Raw genomic sequence first — 13,988 nt, 5'->3', positions numbered from 1 at the left:
CGTGCGCACCGCTAGGCCACGGGCACCCGAAAATAAACCCGGCCGCACCGGATTAGAAACCCGGGACCTCGGATGAACCGGCACCGCCGGCACCGGCACCTGGCTGCCCACCCACCCCGGCAGCACCCCAACGGCGCTTCGGTGCAGGCGGGGGTTCGGCCGTGCTGCTCCCCCCCCTCCCCCCCCCCCCAGCACCCCAGCATTTTGGGTGCGGAGCCAGGCCCAGCACCCCCCCAAGAACCATCCCGGAGCTGGGAAGCCACCGGGAGCGTCGCTCCCACCCCTCAGCACCCAGCAGGGTGCCCGCAGTGGGGGCCGCGCACCCCTCGCACACGGGTGCGTCTCAGGGGGGGTGGGGGGAGACCCCAGGCCCCCCCCTCCGGACCACGCTACGGCAGGGAAACTGAGGCACGGGGCACGGGGGGCAGGAGGCGAGGCTGCCGTGGGCAGGGGGGGGCATTCCCCAGCGGCTCGAGGGGGGGGGGGGGCTGCCCCCCAGAAGGTGCTGGCCGCTGGCCCCCACCCCGCCGCCCAGCCCGACCTGCGCCTTGGTGCCGGGGGGTTGATGGGGCACGGGGGGGGCGACCAGCGCCCAGGCACCCAGCGCCCGGACACCCCCGCACCCAATCGCCCCCCCCCCAGAGGCCCCCGATGACCCCGGCAGTGGCAGCCCCGCTGCAGGCGCAGGGTGAGCGGGCGTGCACGTGTGTGTGCGGCGTGCGCGTGTGGCTGCGCACAGGCGTGCGCACGCGTGGCGGCTGCGTGCGTGTGCTCACACGCGTGTGAACCTGGCATGGCGGCACGTGCGCGTGCGGTCGGGGGCGCGCACGCTCGTGTCTCTGGGCCGTGCGCGTGTGCGCGTGGCTGCAGCGTGCGCGTGCTCGGGTGTGCGCGTGCCCGCGCCTCCCGCACGTGCCAGCACGCGCGTGCTCCCGGGTGGCCCCGCACGGCCGGGTCCCCAGGGACGGGGACACCCGGAGCCCACTGGGACCGGGGGGGGCAGGAGGGGGGGCGCGGGTGCCGCTGCCTGGGGGGGGCTCAGTGCGGGGCGGGGGCCGGGCTGGCAGCGGGCGCGGGGCAGGGATTAGCACCCGGATTACGGCAGAGAAATTGAGGACGATCAAAGGGCAAAAATCCCGGCCCAGCGGCAGGGGACGGCGGCAGCGGGGGGGCGGGGGGGGCAGCATTGGCGTCACCCGGCTCGGGGCGGGCGCACGGGTGCAGAAGCCCCAGCTGGGGCAGGGAGCGGGCAGTGGGGGCATGGGGGGGGGGGGACAGGGCGAGGGGCACCCTGGGGACACCCCGCTGGGCCTTGCCGGAGCTCCCCTTTGATTACGCCCCCCCCGCCCCCCCACAACTACAAAGCTGCATCGTCACGGCGCTGTTTGTTGCAGCTCCTTTCCCTCTAATTTTGGACCCAAAAAACCGGCACAAATGTTTGCATCTAAAAATACGCCCGGGAGGCAGAGAAACAACAGTGCACGTCGGGGGGGGGAAGGGGGTCACCCCCTGCCTGCCCGGGGGCGGCAGCACCCAAGGGTGCCCCTCAGTGGGGTCCCAGGGCAGGGGGTCCCCCCCTCGTCCTGGGGGTGGCGAGCGGGCTGGTGCGGGCCAGCGCTGCCAGGGCGGGGATGGTACTGGGGAAACTGGGGTGGGACTGGGGGGTCTGGGCCGGCACTGCGGGGTACGGGCCGGTACCGGGGGACTGGTGCTGGTACCAGGGGGTGTGCGCCGGGCCCTCGGGGTCTGCGCTGGTGCTGAGGGACGGGGGCGGGTGCTGCAGGTGGGCCCAGCACAGCGGGATGGGGTGGGGAGGGGTGGGATGGGGGTGGGATGGGAGGGGAGGGGATGGGGGTGGGATGGGAGGGGTGGGATGGGGGTGGGGAGGGGATGGGATGGGGGTGGGGAGGGGAGGGGATGGGGATGGGAGGGGATGGGATGGGGGCAGGATGGGATGGGATGGGGGTGGGATGGGGGTGGGATGGGGAGGGGATGGGAGGTGTTGGGGTGGGGATGGGATGGGGGTGGGATGGGAGGGGAGGGGATGGGGATAGGGAGGGGGATGGGGTGGGGAGGGGATGGGATGGGATGGGATGGGAGGGGAGGGGTTGGGATGGGGGTGGGATCGGGGTGGGATGGGGAGGGGATGGGAGGTGTTGGGGTGGGGATGGGATGGGGGTGGGATGGGGGTGGGGTGGGGATGGGATGGGGGTGGGATGGGGGTGGGATGGGGGTGGGATGGGGGTGGGATGGGGACCGGGGATGGGATGGGGAGGGGAGGGGTTGGGGTGCGGTTGCGGTGAGGATTTGACGGGTGCGGGCGGGGCCGGGGCCGGGGCCGGGGCCGGGGGCTGGGGGCGGCGCGCGGCCCACGAGGGGTTAAGCGGGCGGCGCTGCCATTGGCCGCGTGCGGCGGGGCGGCAGCCAATGAGGATCCGCCGTGCGCGGGGGCCGCCGCGCCGGGGCCGCCCCCAGGCCGCTGTCCCGGGGCGGGCGCGCTGCAGCCCCGCGGGGCCCGGCCCGGCCCGGCCCGGCTCGGCTCGGATCGGCTCGGATCGGCTCGGCGCGGCTCGGTTCAGCCCTGTTCGGCTCGGCTCACCTCGGCACGCTTCGGCCCGGCCCGGTTCGGTTCGGTTCGGCCCGGCTCGGCCCGGTTCTGCTCGGCTCGGCCCGGTTCTGCTCGGCTCGGCTCCGCTCGGTTTTCTCGCCTCAGCCCCGCTCGGCCCGGCCCGGCCCGGCCCGGCTCGTGTCGTCGTGCCTCGGCCCGGCCTCCCCCGCTGCCCTCCTCGGCACCGGCCCGGCCCGGCCCCGGGCCCCGGTAACGCCCGGTCGGGGGGGGGGGGAGGGGAGCGGGGCATCCTCCCGCCCGCCGCGGGGGGGCCGGGGCCGCGGCGCGGGGCTGGGGCGGGGCGGGCGCGGGGGGCACCGGGAGCGGCGCGGCCGGGCCCGGTCGGTTGGCGGAGGGGGGGAGGCAGCGGGAGCCCGGAGCCGCCCGGTGGCAGCGGGCGAGCAGCGGGCCCGGCACCTGCCGGGACACCGGGTGGCACCCTGCAGCGCCACGCCGGGTGACAAAGCCACCCCGCGCGGTGACACCGGGTGAGGAGCAAGCCCGGTGCGCGCCGTGACACCGAGCCGTGACACCGAGCCGTGACACCGGCTGGCCCAACCCCCCCCCCCGCGGTGTCACCGGGTGGCCGGAGCCACCCCGCGCCGTGACGCTGGCAACCGGAGGCTCCCCGCGGCGCGAGCTGTGACCCCGGGCGCCCGGCGCCCTGCGTGCCGTGACACCGCGCACCCCGGCGCATGCGGTGACGCCGGGCCGCACGAGCCACCGCGTCCCCGTCCCCGTCCCCATCCCCGCGGCGGGGCCGAGCGCGGTGCCGGGGCCATGGCGGGGCCGGGGGCCCTGCTGGCGGTGGCGGCGCTGGCGCTGGCGGCGGGGGCGGCGGGCGGGAGCTGCCCCCCGCGCTGCGTCTGCGCCTCCAACATCCTGAGCTGCTCGCAGGCGGTGCTGAGCGCCGTGCCCGCGCCCCTGCCCCGCTTCACCGCCGTGCTGGACCTGAGCCACAACAACCTGAGCCGGCTGCGCGCCGACTGGGCGCCGGGGCGGCTGGCGCACCTGCACGCCCTGCTGCTGTCCCACAACGGGCTCGCCTTCGTGTCCACCGAGGCCTTCGCGCACGTCCCGCACCTGCGGCACCTCGACCTCTCCTCCAACCGCCTGCGGGCGCTGGAGGAGAACCTCTTCAGCGACCTGGCCGAGCTGGAGGTGCTGCTGCTCTACAACAACGAGATCGCCGCCGTCGACCGCACCGCCTTCGACAACCTGGGCCGGCTGCGCAAGCTCTACCTGGGCCAGAACCACATCGCCCGCTTCCCGCTGGAGCTGCTGCGCGAGGGCAGCCGCCTGCCGCAGCTGGCGCTGCTCGACCTCTCGGCCAACCGCCTGCGCAGCCTCCCCGTGGCCGAGCTGCAGGCGCTGCCGGCCTGGCTGCGCGACCGCCTCTACCTGCACGGCAACCCGCTGGCCTGCGACTGCCCGCTCTTCCAGCTGGTGGCCCGCGGCTGGCGCCGCCGCCTCAGCGCCGTGCTGGACTTCCAGGAGGAGCTGCGCTGCCTGCTGCCGGCCCCGGGCCGGGCGCCCGTCGGCATCCTGGCGCTGGCCGGCCGCGAGCTGCTCAACTGCAGCGAGGCGCGCGAGGCCGTGCTGGAGGCGCACCTGGGCGACACCGTGACGCTGGGCTGCGACAGCCGGCTGCGGGCGGCGCACAGCCGGCACTGGGTGACACCGGGCGGCGAGCGGGTGCCGGAGGAGGCCGGCAACGGCAGCGCGGCCGTGCTGGCCAACGGCAGCCTGCAGCTGCGGGCGCTGCGCCCCGAGGACGCCGGCACCTACGCCTGCCGGGTGGCCGGCCCCGCGCTCAACGAGACGCTCTACGTGGAGCTGCTGGTGCACAACTTCACGCTGCACGGCCCGCACGACGGCCTCAACACCGCCTACACCACGCTGGTGGGCTGCATCCTGAGCGTGGTGCTGGTGCTCATCTACCTGTACCTCACCCCCTGCCGCTGCTGCTGCCGCGGCGCCGACAAGACGCCGGCCCCCCGCGACGACAGCCTCAACTCCTCCGTGCTCAGCGCCACCCCCAACCACGCCGCCAGAGAGACCCCCCAGCCCCACGGCGCCGCCGGGCCCCGCGCCCCCCCGGGGGGGCAGAACGGCAGGTTCAAAGCGGGAGGCACCCCCCCGGCCATGGCGGCGGCGGCGGCGCGGGAGGGCCCCCGGGCGCAGAGGAAGGTGTCAGACCCGGACTCGGTCAGCTCGGTGTTCTCGGACACCCCCATCGTGGTGTAGGGGGGGGCACCCCGGTGTTGGAGCCCCCCCCCCCCCCCGCACCCTTCCCCCGGTCCGCGCTGGATGGGGTGCAGGAAGGACAGCCGGCCCGGCCCCCCCGCCGCGTGCATCGCAGCCCGGGCTCCGCAGAGGTCGCCTCCGCCACGCCGGACACAAGGGACACGGGGACTCTGGCGGGGACGGCGTGACCTGGAGCCCCCCCGGGGGTCGGGGCACTGCAGGACCCCCACTGACGGCACCCGAGGACACGGGGCCGCCCCTGCCCCCCCGCTGCCTGGGCACCCCAGGGCCAGCAGCCAGGTGCCAGCCGCCCCTCCCCACAGCGCTGCCCCCCCGCATGTTTATCGCGACGCATGACCCCCCCGGGAAGCATGTCCCCAAGGCCACAGCTGCCACCCAGACCTCCGGGGGGGGACTCGGGGCACGGCCACCCTCGGGGACCCGTGGGGTGCAGCCCCCCCCCCCCCCCCCGCCACCCCCCGTTCAATGCACAGCCACGAGCAGACCCCCGCTCTGCGCCCCCCTCGGGATCCCGTCCCGGGGGGGGGGGGGGGGGGTAACGTCGCTGCCCCACGCGTGGGGGGGTCCCAGGGCCGGGGATCCCCCCCCCAGCCCCTGCCTGCCCCCGCAGCCCCCCCCACGCCCCCTGTCCCCGTCCCCCGGCCGCGCTGCTGCATCGGTGACAATAAACGTGAGCTCCCCGCCCGCTGCTGTGCCACGCGCCGAGACCTCGCCCCCCAGGGCCCCCCCCAGCACCCCAAGGACCCCCGGGTGGGGCGGGGCCAAGCCACGGGGGGCGGGGCCACTGGGCTGGTGGGAGGGGCATGGCAGAAGGGGGTGGGGGCTGATGAAAGGGGCGGGGTCTTACCTGCTGGGGGGCGGGGCCGAGTTGGTGGTGGGCGGGGCATGGGGGCGGTGGGCGGGGCCTGTCCTGCGCAGGAGGCTGCGGCGCGGGGACAGCGACACCGCGGGGCTCCGGGGGACCCCCCTCAGCGCCCCCCCTCCCCGGGTCCCGCTCGCCCCGCGCCCCCCGTCCCCTGCGGCAACCGGGGACCCCCCGCCCGGTCCCCACAGGGCTCCCGGGGACGCCGCCTTCCCCCGCCGTCCTCGCGGGCCACGTCCCCAGCAGCTGCCCCCGGCACCGCGGGGACCTCAGGGAGCCCCCCCCGGGCCCCCCTCCCACCCCGTGCAATACGGGTTTTCTTTTTCTTTTTTTTTTTTTTTAAAAAAGAAACAACAAAAAAAAAAACAGCAATAGGAATTCTTATAAATATCCGCAGCCGGCGGCGGCCCCCGGCCAGCGTGGTGGCCCCGTGGTGGCCCCGCGGCCGCTCCTGCCCCGGGACCCCCGGCCGCGGCCACCTCCTCTCCCCAGGGGTTGGGGTAGCAGCAACGGAACAGGAACAAAGAGTCTTGAGGTATTTTTCTGGAGGTTTTTTTTTTTTGTCTTCTTCTCCTCTTGGGTTTTTCTCCCCTCGTCGGCTTTTCGGTGCTTCCCGGCGGCGGCGCGGGGCTCCCTGGCGCACAGAAGCCCCGGGCGGTGCGGAAGCCCCCGGCCCCTCCGTTAATGGGCTTTGGACTGCGGGGAGGGAGAGGCGCCGGTCAGCCACGGGGTGACCCCGGTCCCACGGTGTCCCCCACCCAGGGACAGGGCGTCCCCGCGGTGTCCCCCACCCAGGGTTAGCGTATCCCCACGGCAAATCCTTCCCAGGATTAGGATGTCCCCAGAGGGTCCCCATGCCAGTCACCCCCAGAGGGGTGACACCGGCAGCCCCACAGCACCAGGATAACCCATTAGGACCACGGTGTCCTCCACAGAGTCCCCTACCTGGTTCCAGCGTCCCCAGTCTGGGACATGGGTGTCCCCTAGGGGTGTCCACGGCATCCCCAGCCTGGGGCCAGGGTATCCCCAGAGGGTCCCCGTGGCATCCCCAACATGGGACACGGATGTCCCCAGAGGGTGCCCGTGGTGTCCCCCACATAGGGACCAGCACGACATCAGCACGGCATCTCCCCTGCCATCCCCCACCACACCACGTTGTCCCCATGGTGTCCCCCAACCAGGACCAGGGTGTCCCTCATGGAACGGGCACACACAAGTGGCCCCGAGCCCCAGGAGGAGGTGGGTGCCATCCCATCCCCCATGGGTGCTGGTGGCCCTGGGGGGTCCCCCAATTTCACTGCCCTGTGAGACCCAGTTGATGCTGCTCAGCTCCCGTGGTCCCTAATATGCCTGGGGGCACCCCCAAAAACCCACTCCCGACCCCAGATCTGAGTGGGGACCCCCCCAGCACCCCCACCCCCTCCTTAGCCCTACCTTCAGGGCACTCCGCTTGTCCTCGAAGCCCAGGGGTGTCCCCGGCTTCTTCCTGCGGACGGAGCAGCCCGGGTCGGGGGGTGCTGGGCCGGGGGTGGGTGGTGGGGCTGGCGGGGGGGCGGCATGCTTGGGCTTCCCAGGCCGGCAGTACGTGGCCGTGTTCTTGCGCTTCTTGGCCTCGTCCTCCGAGATGCAGCGAGGGGGTGGGGGGGGCACCCCGGCCCCGTGCAGCGGCGAGCCCCGGGGCTCCGACGTGGTGCTGGGGGGGACGTGGCAGTCCGGGGGGGGGCCCCGCTTCAGCCGACCGCCGGCGCACACCGAGCCATTGAGGGCAGCGGTGGCAGATGACGACACCAGGGCGGCTTTCGTCTTTCCGGGGGGGTGGAAGACCTGGCAGCCGGGGCTTTTGCTTTTCGCCCCGTCCCCGGGGCAGGTCCGTTTGTAGGGGGGGCTGGCGGCGGCGCCCAGGGGCTGCTTGCGTTTGCGGGCGACGGCGTCCGGCTCCGTGCTGCCCGCCGCCTCCTTGGCCCGGGAGGATTTGCTGGCCTTGGTGGAAGGCAACTTGCTGAAGGAGGGCGAGGGGATGTTGGCCGGCAGCGGGGAGGTGATGGACTGGCTGCCGCCCCCCCCGCACTCCGGCTGGCTGCAGGCGGCCGCTGCGTGCGGGGACCCCACCGTGTAGTTGATGCTGGCAGGGACCCGGCTGTCCCGGGGCCCGGCGGGGGCTGGGGGGGTCCGTGTGTGGGGCGGGGGGGCCGGGGCGGCAGGGCCGCAGGGCGGGCCGGCGGGGCTGGGGGGCGCCGGGGCGGTGTGGAGCTGGGGCTCGGCGGCCGGAGGGATCTTCCTGTGGGGTGGGACAGGAGATGGTGAGAGGGACTCCCAAATTGCTGCTCCCTGCCCAGATGAGACCCCCACCAGTCTCTGCGAAGACGGAACCAGTCCAGGCAGTGGCTACCCCCAGCTGCACGGGGGCACCCCCCCACCCCAGAGAATCATTAAGGTTGGGAAGAGACCTCCAGGATCACCTGGTCCAGCCACCCCCTGCCACCAGCACCCCCTGAACCCTGTCCCCGAGCCCCGGGCCCGACCTCTCCTTGAGCACCCCCAGGGACGGGGACTCCACCACCTCCCCGGGCAACCCGTCCCAACGCCTGACCGCTCTTTCTGAGCAGAAATGTCTCCTCATTTCCCACCTGAACCTCCCCTGGCCCAACTCGAGGCCGTTCCCTCAGGCCCTATCACAGTCACCTGCGAGAAGAGGCCGACCCCCAGCTCCCCACCCCTTCCCCTCAGGTGGCTGCAGAGAGCAGCGAGCTCTGCCCCGAGCCTCCTCTCCCCCACACCGAACCCCCCCAGTTCCCTCAGCCGCTCCTCACAGGACTTGTGTCCCAGGCCCTTCCCCAGCCTCGCAGCCCTGCTCTGGACACGCTCCAGGGCCTCGATGTCCCTCTGGTAGCGAGGGGCCCAAAGCTGAACCCAGCACTCGAGGTGCGGCCTCAGCAGAGCACAATACAAGGGGACCACCACCTCCCTGGCCCTGCTGGCTGCACCCTTCCTGACACAACCAGGATGCCGTTGGCCTTTTTGGCCACCTGGGCACACTGCCGGCTCGTGTTCAGGCGAGCATCGACCAGCATCCCCAGGTCCTTTTCCTCTGCACAGCTTTCCAGCCACCCTGCCCCAAGCCTGCAGCGCTGCACGGGGTTGTTGTGCCCCAAGTGCAGGACCCGGCACTGAGCCACGTTGAACCTCATCCCTTGGCCTCTGCTCATCCACCCAGCCTGTCCAGGTCCCTCTGCAGGGCCTTCCTGCCCTCCGGCAGATTGACTCTTCCCCCCAGCTTGGTGTCAGCTGCAAACCTACTGAGGGTGCACTCGAATCCCTCATCCAAGCCATCAATAAAGATATAAAAGAGGATGGGCCCCAACACAGCACCCCCGCACAGACCTCACCCTGCCGCTCTGGCCCCACTCGGTGCCCTGGGCACCCCTGGGTCCCTCCCAAAGCGCCACGCTGGCCGGCAGGATGCCCCCCGGCCCCCCCTCACCTCCACATGTGCGAGCTGAGGTGCCGCTCCAGCATGGAGCCCAGCGCCGAGCAGAAGCGGTCAAGGCGCCGGTTGAAGACGTAGCAGCCCGGGCTGACCAAGCGGCTCCCAAAGGTGCAGAACTGGGGGGGGGAGGGCACAGGGTGGGGGGCGTCAGGGTGGGCACCCCCGAAGCCCACCCGCAGCAGCGCGAGGGGGCACCCCCCAAACTCACCGCTTGTGGCCGCGGCGGGCGTGCCGCATAATGGCAGTCGGGGCGGTGGGCGTCCTCGGCCCCCTCCTCCTCGCTCTCCTCGCTGGACCCCCGGCTGCCCCCCTTGGGCAGGGGCAAGGGGAACAGCCCCGCGTCCCCCTCCTCGGGGTCGCTGTCGGAGGAAAGCCTGGCCCTGCGCCGGAGAGGGGCGGTGAGAGCCGCGGCCGCCGGGCATGGCCGGGGCTGATGCCGGCGGTGGGGACGGCGGGTGCTCACCTGGGGGGCGGGCAGTGGGAGTGGGGGGGCCTGGCACGGCAGGGGGATGCGCTGGGCGGGACGGCGGGGGGCTGTGGCAGCGCGGGGGCGGCTGGGGCCGGGCGCTCGGGGAGCGGCTCCTTCCTCACCGGGCTCTTCTCCTTCGGGGACTCCCGGCGGGAGCTGGCCTTCAGCTCGGCCACCAGCACGTCGAAGTCCTTGGCGCGGCCCTGCACCTCACGGCGCTGGTGCACGGAGTGGATCTGCGGGACGGGCGGGGGGTCACACGAGGTGGGGGGCACCCTCCGGGAGGCACCGCGGCTCCCACCACCCGAGGCCCGCATCCCCCCGCCCGGCGCAGCCGAGGCGCTACCTTGCAGGTCAGCAGGCGGGTGCAGATCTTCTTGGTGTCGGGGTTCAGCACGCCGCACTGCCTGTTCAGGTCGCACTCCTTCCCTGCGGGCAGAGCGAGGCAGTGGGATGCCGGGGGGGCTGAGGGGGGCGCGGGGCTAAGCCACGCACGATGACCGGGCTGCCGCCGCCTCCGCCAGCCCCGCAGGAGGCTCCCACGCTGCCCGAGCCCCCGCGGTGAGATCGGGCACCGGGCTCCCCGCCGGAGCCGGGTGAGATCCCCCCGGCCCCCGGCCTGCGCCTAGGTCGTGCCGTGGCATCGCTCACTGTAGCCTGAGAGTGCCCGCGAGCGCCGCAGCATCTGTCCGTGTCCCGCTTGCGGGGCTCAGCCCTGGCTCGCGCTCTTGCTCACGGCGCAGGGCTCGCGGCTCCCGCGCCGCACGCAGCTCTTCCGGGCGCCCCCGCGGCGGGGGGCCCCAGACCTGCCGGGTGAACGGGGCCGCCGTCAGGGGCCACCGCGGCTCCTCCGCGGGTGGGCGGAGGGACGGAGCCGCCGAGGTTACCTACCCCGCCGCTGCGCCGAACCCAGCCGCCGAGCAGCCGGACCCGGCCTGGGAGCCCGCGCCACGGCCCGCAGCTACGCGGCCCCCACCGGCACCCCCCGCCCGCGGCCGGCGGGGAAGCGGGACTCACGCGCCGGCTTCTTGTGGGACCTGGGGGGCGGCTTGCAGGCGCCCGGCTCCTTCTCCCCCGGGGCGGGCACGCTCTCTGGCTTGCGCACGGGGCCGGCGGCGGGCAGCGCCAAGTCCCCCCCGACCCCAGCCGGCACCGGGGGCTCTTTCGGCGGCGCTGTCGGGGAGGGTCTCCCCGGGGGGTCTTTGGAGCTGGAGGAAGGCTGCGCGGGCAGGGCTTTGGGGGGCACTTTGATCCCGTGCCCGTCCGGCTTGGGGAGGCTGGGGATCTTCTCCAGGTTCACCACAGGCATGAACAAGCTGGGAAGAGAAGGGGCCGGTGAGAGGCGCCCGGCGGCACCGGGGGGGCCGTGCCGCGGCCCGGCTGCTCACCAGAGGTTGTCCTTCTGCGCCTTGTCGGGCAGCGGCTGGGTCCGGCCGCGGGCACCCGGCAGCTTCTCCCGCAGCGCCTTGGCCGCCGGCTGCCCGTTGACGGCGTGGCACTTGGGGCTGCCGGCGGCAGCCCGGGCGTACAGCTTGCTGAGCGGGCCGTGGCGCCGTTCTGCCAGGGAAAGGCCCGCCGTCAGCCCGCTGCAGGGCTCTGCGGCCCCCCGCCCACCCTCCGCATGCCCCTACTTACCGCAGTGCTTCTGGAAGGCCTGGGGCTTCACCACCTGGCTGCAGTGGTTGCAGACCACCAGGTAGAACTCGTCGTGCGCCGGGCAGTGGCCGAAGATGGACATGTCTGCGGGGCAGAGGCTGGTCAGGTGCCTCAGGGCACGCGTGGTCCCCAAACCACGGGTTTTCTCCCCAAAGTGGGGAGCTTACCTTCCTTAATCAGCGTCATGGCGTCCAGTTTCTTGCTCCCGCTCTTGCTGCTCTCCTCCGGCTCCAACCCTGCTGGGAACCAAAACCCGTCAGCGGCACCCGGCTGCATCCCGCGTGCCCCAGCGCGGTGCCGCCTGGGCCGGATCCTGCACCAGCACCCAACGGCTGCCGGTCCCATCCGCGGAGAGAGCTCAGGACCCGAGGGTGCCGGGAGCCAGGAGCGGCTGTTGGCTCCGCCACCCGCGCCTCCGTGGGTAAAACCTGGGCTGAAGCGAGTGGGTGAGCTCCTGCTGGAGCGCCATCGCTGTCACGAGCTGTGCCGGCCTCAGCTCCCGCCTGCCCCGTCCCGCAGCCAGCGTCGGGCACAAAGGCGCGGGTGCTGCCCTGTCCCCAACCCTGCAGCTGCAGCCACCGTGTCCCCTGGCTGTCAAACACCGGCCGGCGCTCCCAAAATGATGCAAAGAGCGAAAATTACACGTGAGGACGGGTCCCTCAGCCGGCCTCGGGATCAGCTGATGCCGTGGGGTACCCGTGGCCCCCCATCCCCTACCCCCCCTCCCAGGCTCAGGGTGGCACCCGGTGGGTGACATTCAGCTGCTCAAGGCCTGGACCCCACGAGGGCTGGGGACAGCGGGTGGCAGGGACCACGGCACCACAACAGGCACCAGCAGGGCCTCCTGGGCCCGAGGGGAAGGGGCAGAGACCTCTGAGAGCACCCGCGAGAGGGGCTGGAGCCCAAAGCCACCGCGGAGGTACCCTGCTGTCAGGTGCCGGGCCCTGCAGTGACCGCGGACATGGGGGGTCTTGGGGACAGCCCGCCCGGCTGTGACATGCTCGGGAGGTGGCCAGTGCCGCCCGTGTCCCCACCAGCTGTGCCAGCAGCACGCGTCCCTGCTGGCCGCACCAGGCGGCTGTCCCAGCACTGGGAGACGCTGTGTGGTGTCCTGCACGGCTGGGCCATACTGGGCACCCAGTGCTGTCCAGCCGAGCCGTACTGGGCACCCAGTGTCAACCAGCCGAGCCGTACTGGGCACCCAGTGCTGTCCAGCCGAGCCGTACTGGGCACCCAGTGCTGTCCAGCCGTGCCGTACTGGGCACCCAGTGTCACCCAGCCGAGCCGTACTGGGCACCCAGTGCTGTCCAGCCGTGCCGTACTGGGCACCCAGTGTCACCCAGCCGTGCCATACTGGGCACCCAGTGCTGTCCAGCCGTGCTGTACTGGGCACCCAGTGCTGTCCAGCCGTGCCGTACTGGGCACCCAGTGTCACCCAGCCGTGCCATACTGGGCACCCAGTGCTGTCCAGCCGTGCTGTACTGGGCACCCAGTGCTGTCCAGCCGAGCCGTACTGGGCACCCAGTGTCACCCAGCCAAGCCGTACTGGGCACCCAGCGTCACCCAGCCGTGCTGTACTGGGCACCCAGTGCCACCCAGCCGAGCCGTACTGGGCACCCAGCGTCACCCAGCCGTGCCTGTGCAGTTGGAACGGGGGAGCCGGTTGGGGCAGTGCCGGTACCGGGGCTCCCGGTTCCCCGCGGGCACTGCCGGCTGCGCGGCCCCGCTCGGTGCCCGGCGCCCGCCTCCCCGTGCCCAACGCCCGGCTCCCGCACAAGCACGGCGGCGGCACGGACCCGCGGTTCCGGTGCCCGGTTCCCGCTCCGCTCCGCTCCGGGTGCCCGCTGCAGGACGCCCGCCGCCCGGTGCGGGGCGCCCGCCGCCCGGTGCCCGCTGCCCGCTGCCCGCCGCGCGGCGGCGCTAGGAGCGGGGGGGGGGGCGGCGGGCGCGGCCCCGTCCGGCGGCGGCCCCCCCCCGCCCCCCGGCGCCCCCCCGCCCCGCCGCCGCCCCTCACCCGGCTCGGCGGGCGGCCCGGCCCGCTCCACCCAGGCGCTCCAGCTCTGCCCCGCGAACTCGTCCAGGCTCGGCAGCCGCCGCTCCGCCGCCGCCATCGCCGCCGCCGCCGCGCGCCCACGCGCCGCCATCGCCGCCGCCGCCGCCGCCGCGGGAGCGCGCCCCCCCCGCCGCCGCCGCCGCCGCCGCCCCCGCCCCGCGCGCCCCCGCGCATGCGCCGCGCGCCCCCGCCCGCCCCGCGGCCCCACGGGCGGTGTAGTCCCGCCGCCGGCCCCGCCCCGGGGCTCCCGGGGGCAGCGCGGGGACCGAGGGGCACCGGACCCCCCCCCCCCCCGCTCCCCCCGCCGGGCCCCGGTGCGGGGCGGCCCCGCGGCGGCGAGCTCGGTGCCGGGCGGGTGCCCGCGGTCGGTGCGCGGCTCCCGGCACGGCCCCGGGCGGCGCGGGGCGAGCTGGCACCGGGCCGGCAGCGGCACCGGGGCGGGCACGGGGGCTGCGAGGGGAGCCCCTGGGGGGGGCTGGGAGCCGCGGCTCAACGGGGAGCTGCGGCCCGGGGCTGACATACGGCCCATAGGGAGCTGGGGCCCTGCGTTAACGTATGGCCCTATAGAGAGCTGGGCCCCCAGGG

The 13,988-nt window shown here is 74.1% G+C and overlaps 2 protein-coding genes across 2 annotated transcripts; one reads left to right on the top strand and one right to left on the bottom strand.

Annotated features, from left to right (window-relative positions):
• The first annotated feature begins 3,388 nt into the window (after positions 1-3,388).
• On the top strand, positions 3,389-4,855 carry AMIGO1 (adhesion molecule with Ig like domain 1). The gene has a single exon (XM_035569162.1). It carries the CDS (start codon positions 3,389-3,391, stop codon positions 4,853-4,855), a length of 1,467 nt encoding a protein of 488 aa, XP_035425055.1.
• Positions 4,856-6,419: 1,564 nt separating this feature from the next.
• On the bottom strand, positions 6,420-13,494 carry ATXN7L2 (ataxin 7 like 2). Its single transcript, XM_050715273.1, has 11 exons — positions 13,365-13,494; positions 11,518-11,589; positions 11,330-11,434; positions 11,083-11,251; positions 10,712-11,010; positions 10,041-10,123; positions 9,689-9,930; positions 9,434-9,605; positions 9,220-9,341; positions 7,173-8,016; positions 6,420-6,434 (listed from the first exon to the last, which is right to left on the bottom strand). Exons 1-11 carry the CDS (start codon positions 13,492-13,494, stop codon positions 6,420-6,422), a joined length of 2,253 nt encoding a protein of 750 aa, XP_050571230.1.
• Positions 13,495-13,988: the final 494 nt, after the last annotated feature.

The sequence above is a fragment of the Cygnus atratus genome, chromosome 24, assembly GCF_013377495.2.
Source record: "Cygnus atratus isolate AKBS03 ecotype Queensland, Australia chromosome 24, CAtr_DNAZoo_HiC_assembly, whole genome shotgun sequence".
In the NCBI taxonomy this organism is placed as follows: Eukaryota; Metazoa; Chordata; class Aves; order Anseriformes; family Anatidae; genus Cygnus; species Cygnus atratus.
The sequence above is the reverse complement of the archived record's forward strand: the minus strand, read 5'-3'. Positions and strand labels throughout refer to the sequence as shown.

Coding starts and splice junctions, on each gene's coding strand:
- AMIGO1 (XM_035569162.1), top strand. CDS start 3,389: ATGGCGGGGCCGGGGGCCCTGCTGGCGGTGGCGGCGCTGGCGCTGGCG.
- ATXN7L2 (XM_050715273.1), bottom strand. CDS start 13,494: ATGGCGGCGCGTGGGCGCGCGGCGGCGGCGGCGATGGCGGCGGCGGAG. Junction 11,252..11,329: donor GGCCTTCCAGAAGCACTGCG/GTAAGTAGGGGC, acceptor TTTCCCTGGCAG/AACGGCGCCACGGCCCGCTC. Junction 10,124..10,711: donor GTCCCACAAGAAGCCGGCGC/GTGAGTCCCGCT, acceptor CTCTGCCCGCAG/GGAAGGAGTGCGACCTGAAC.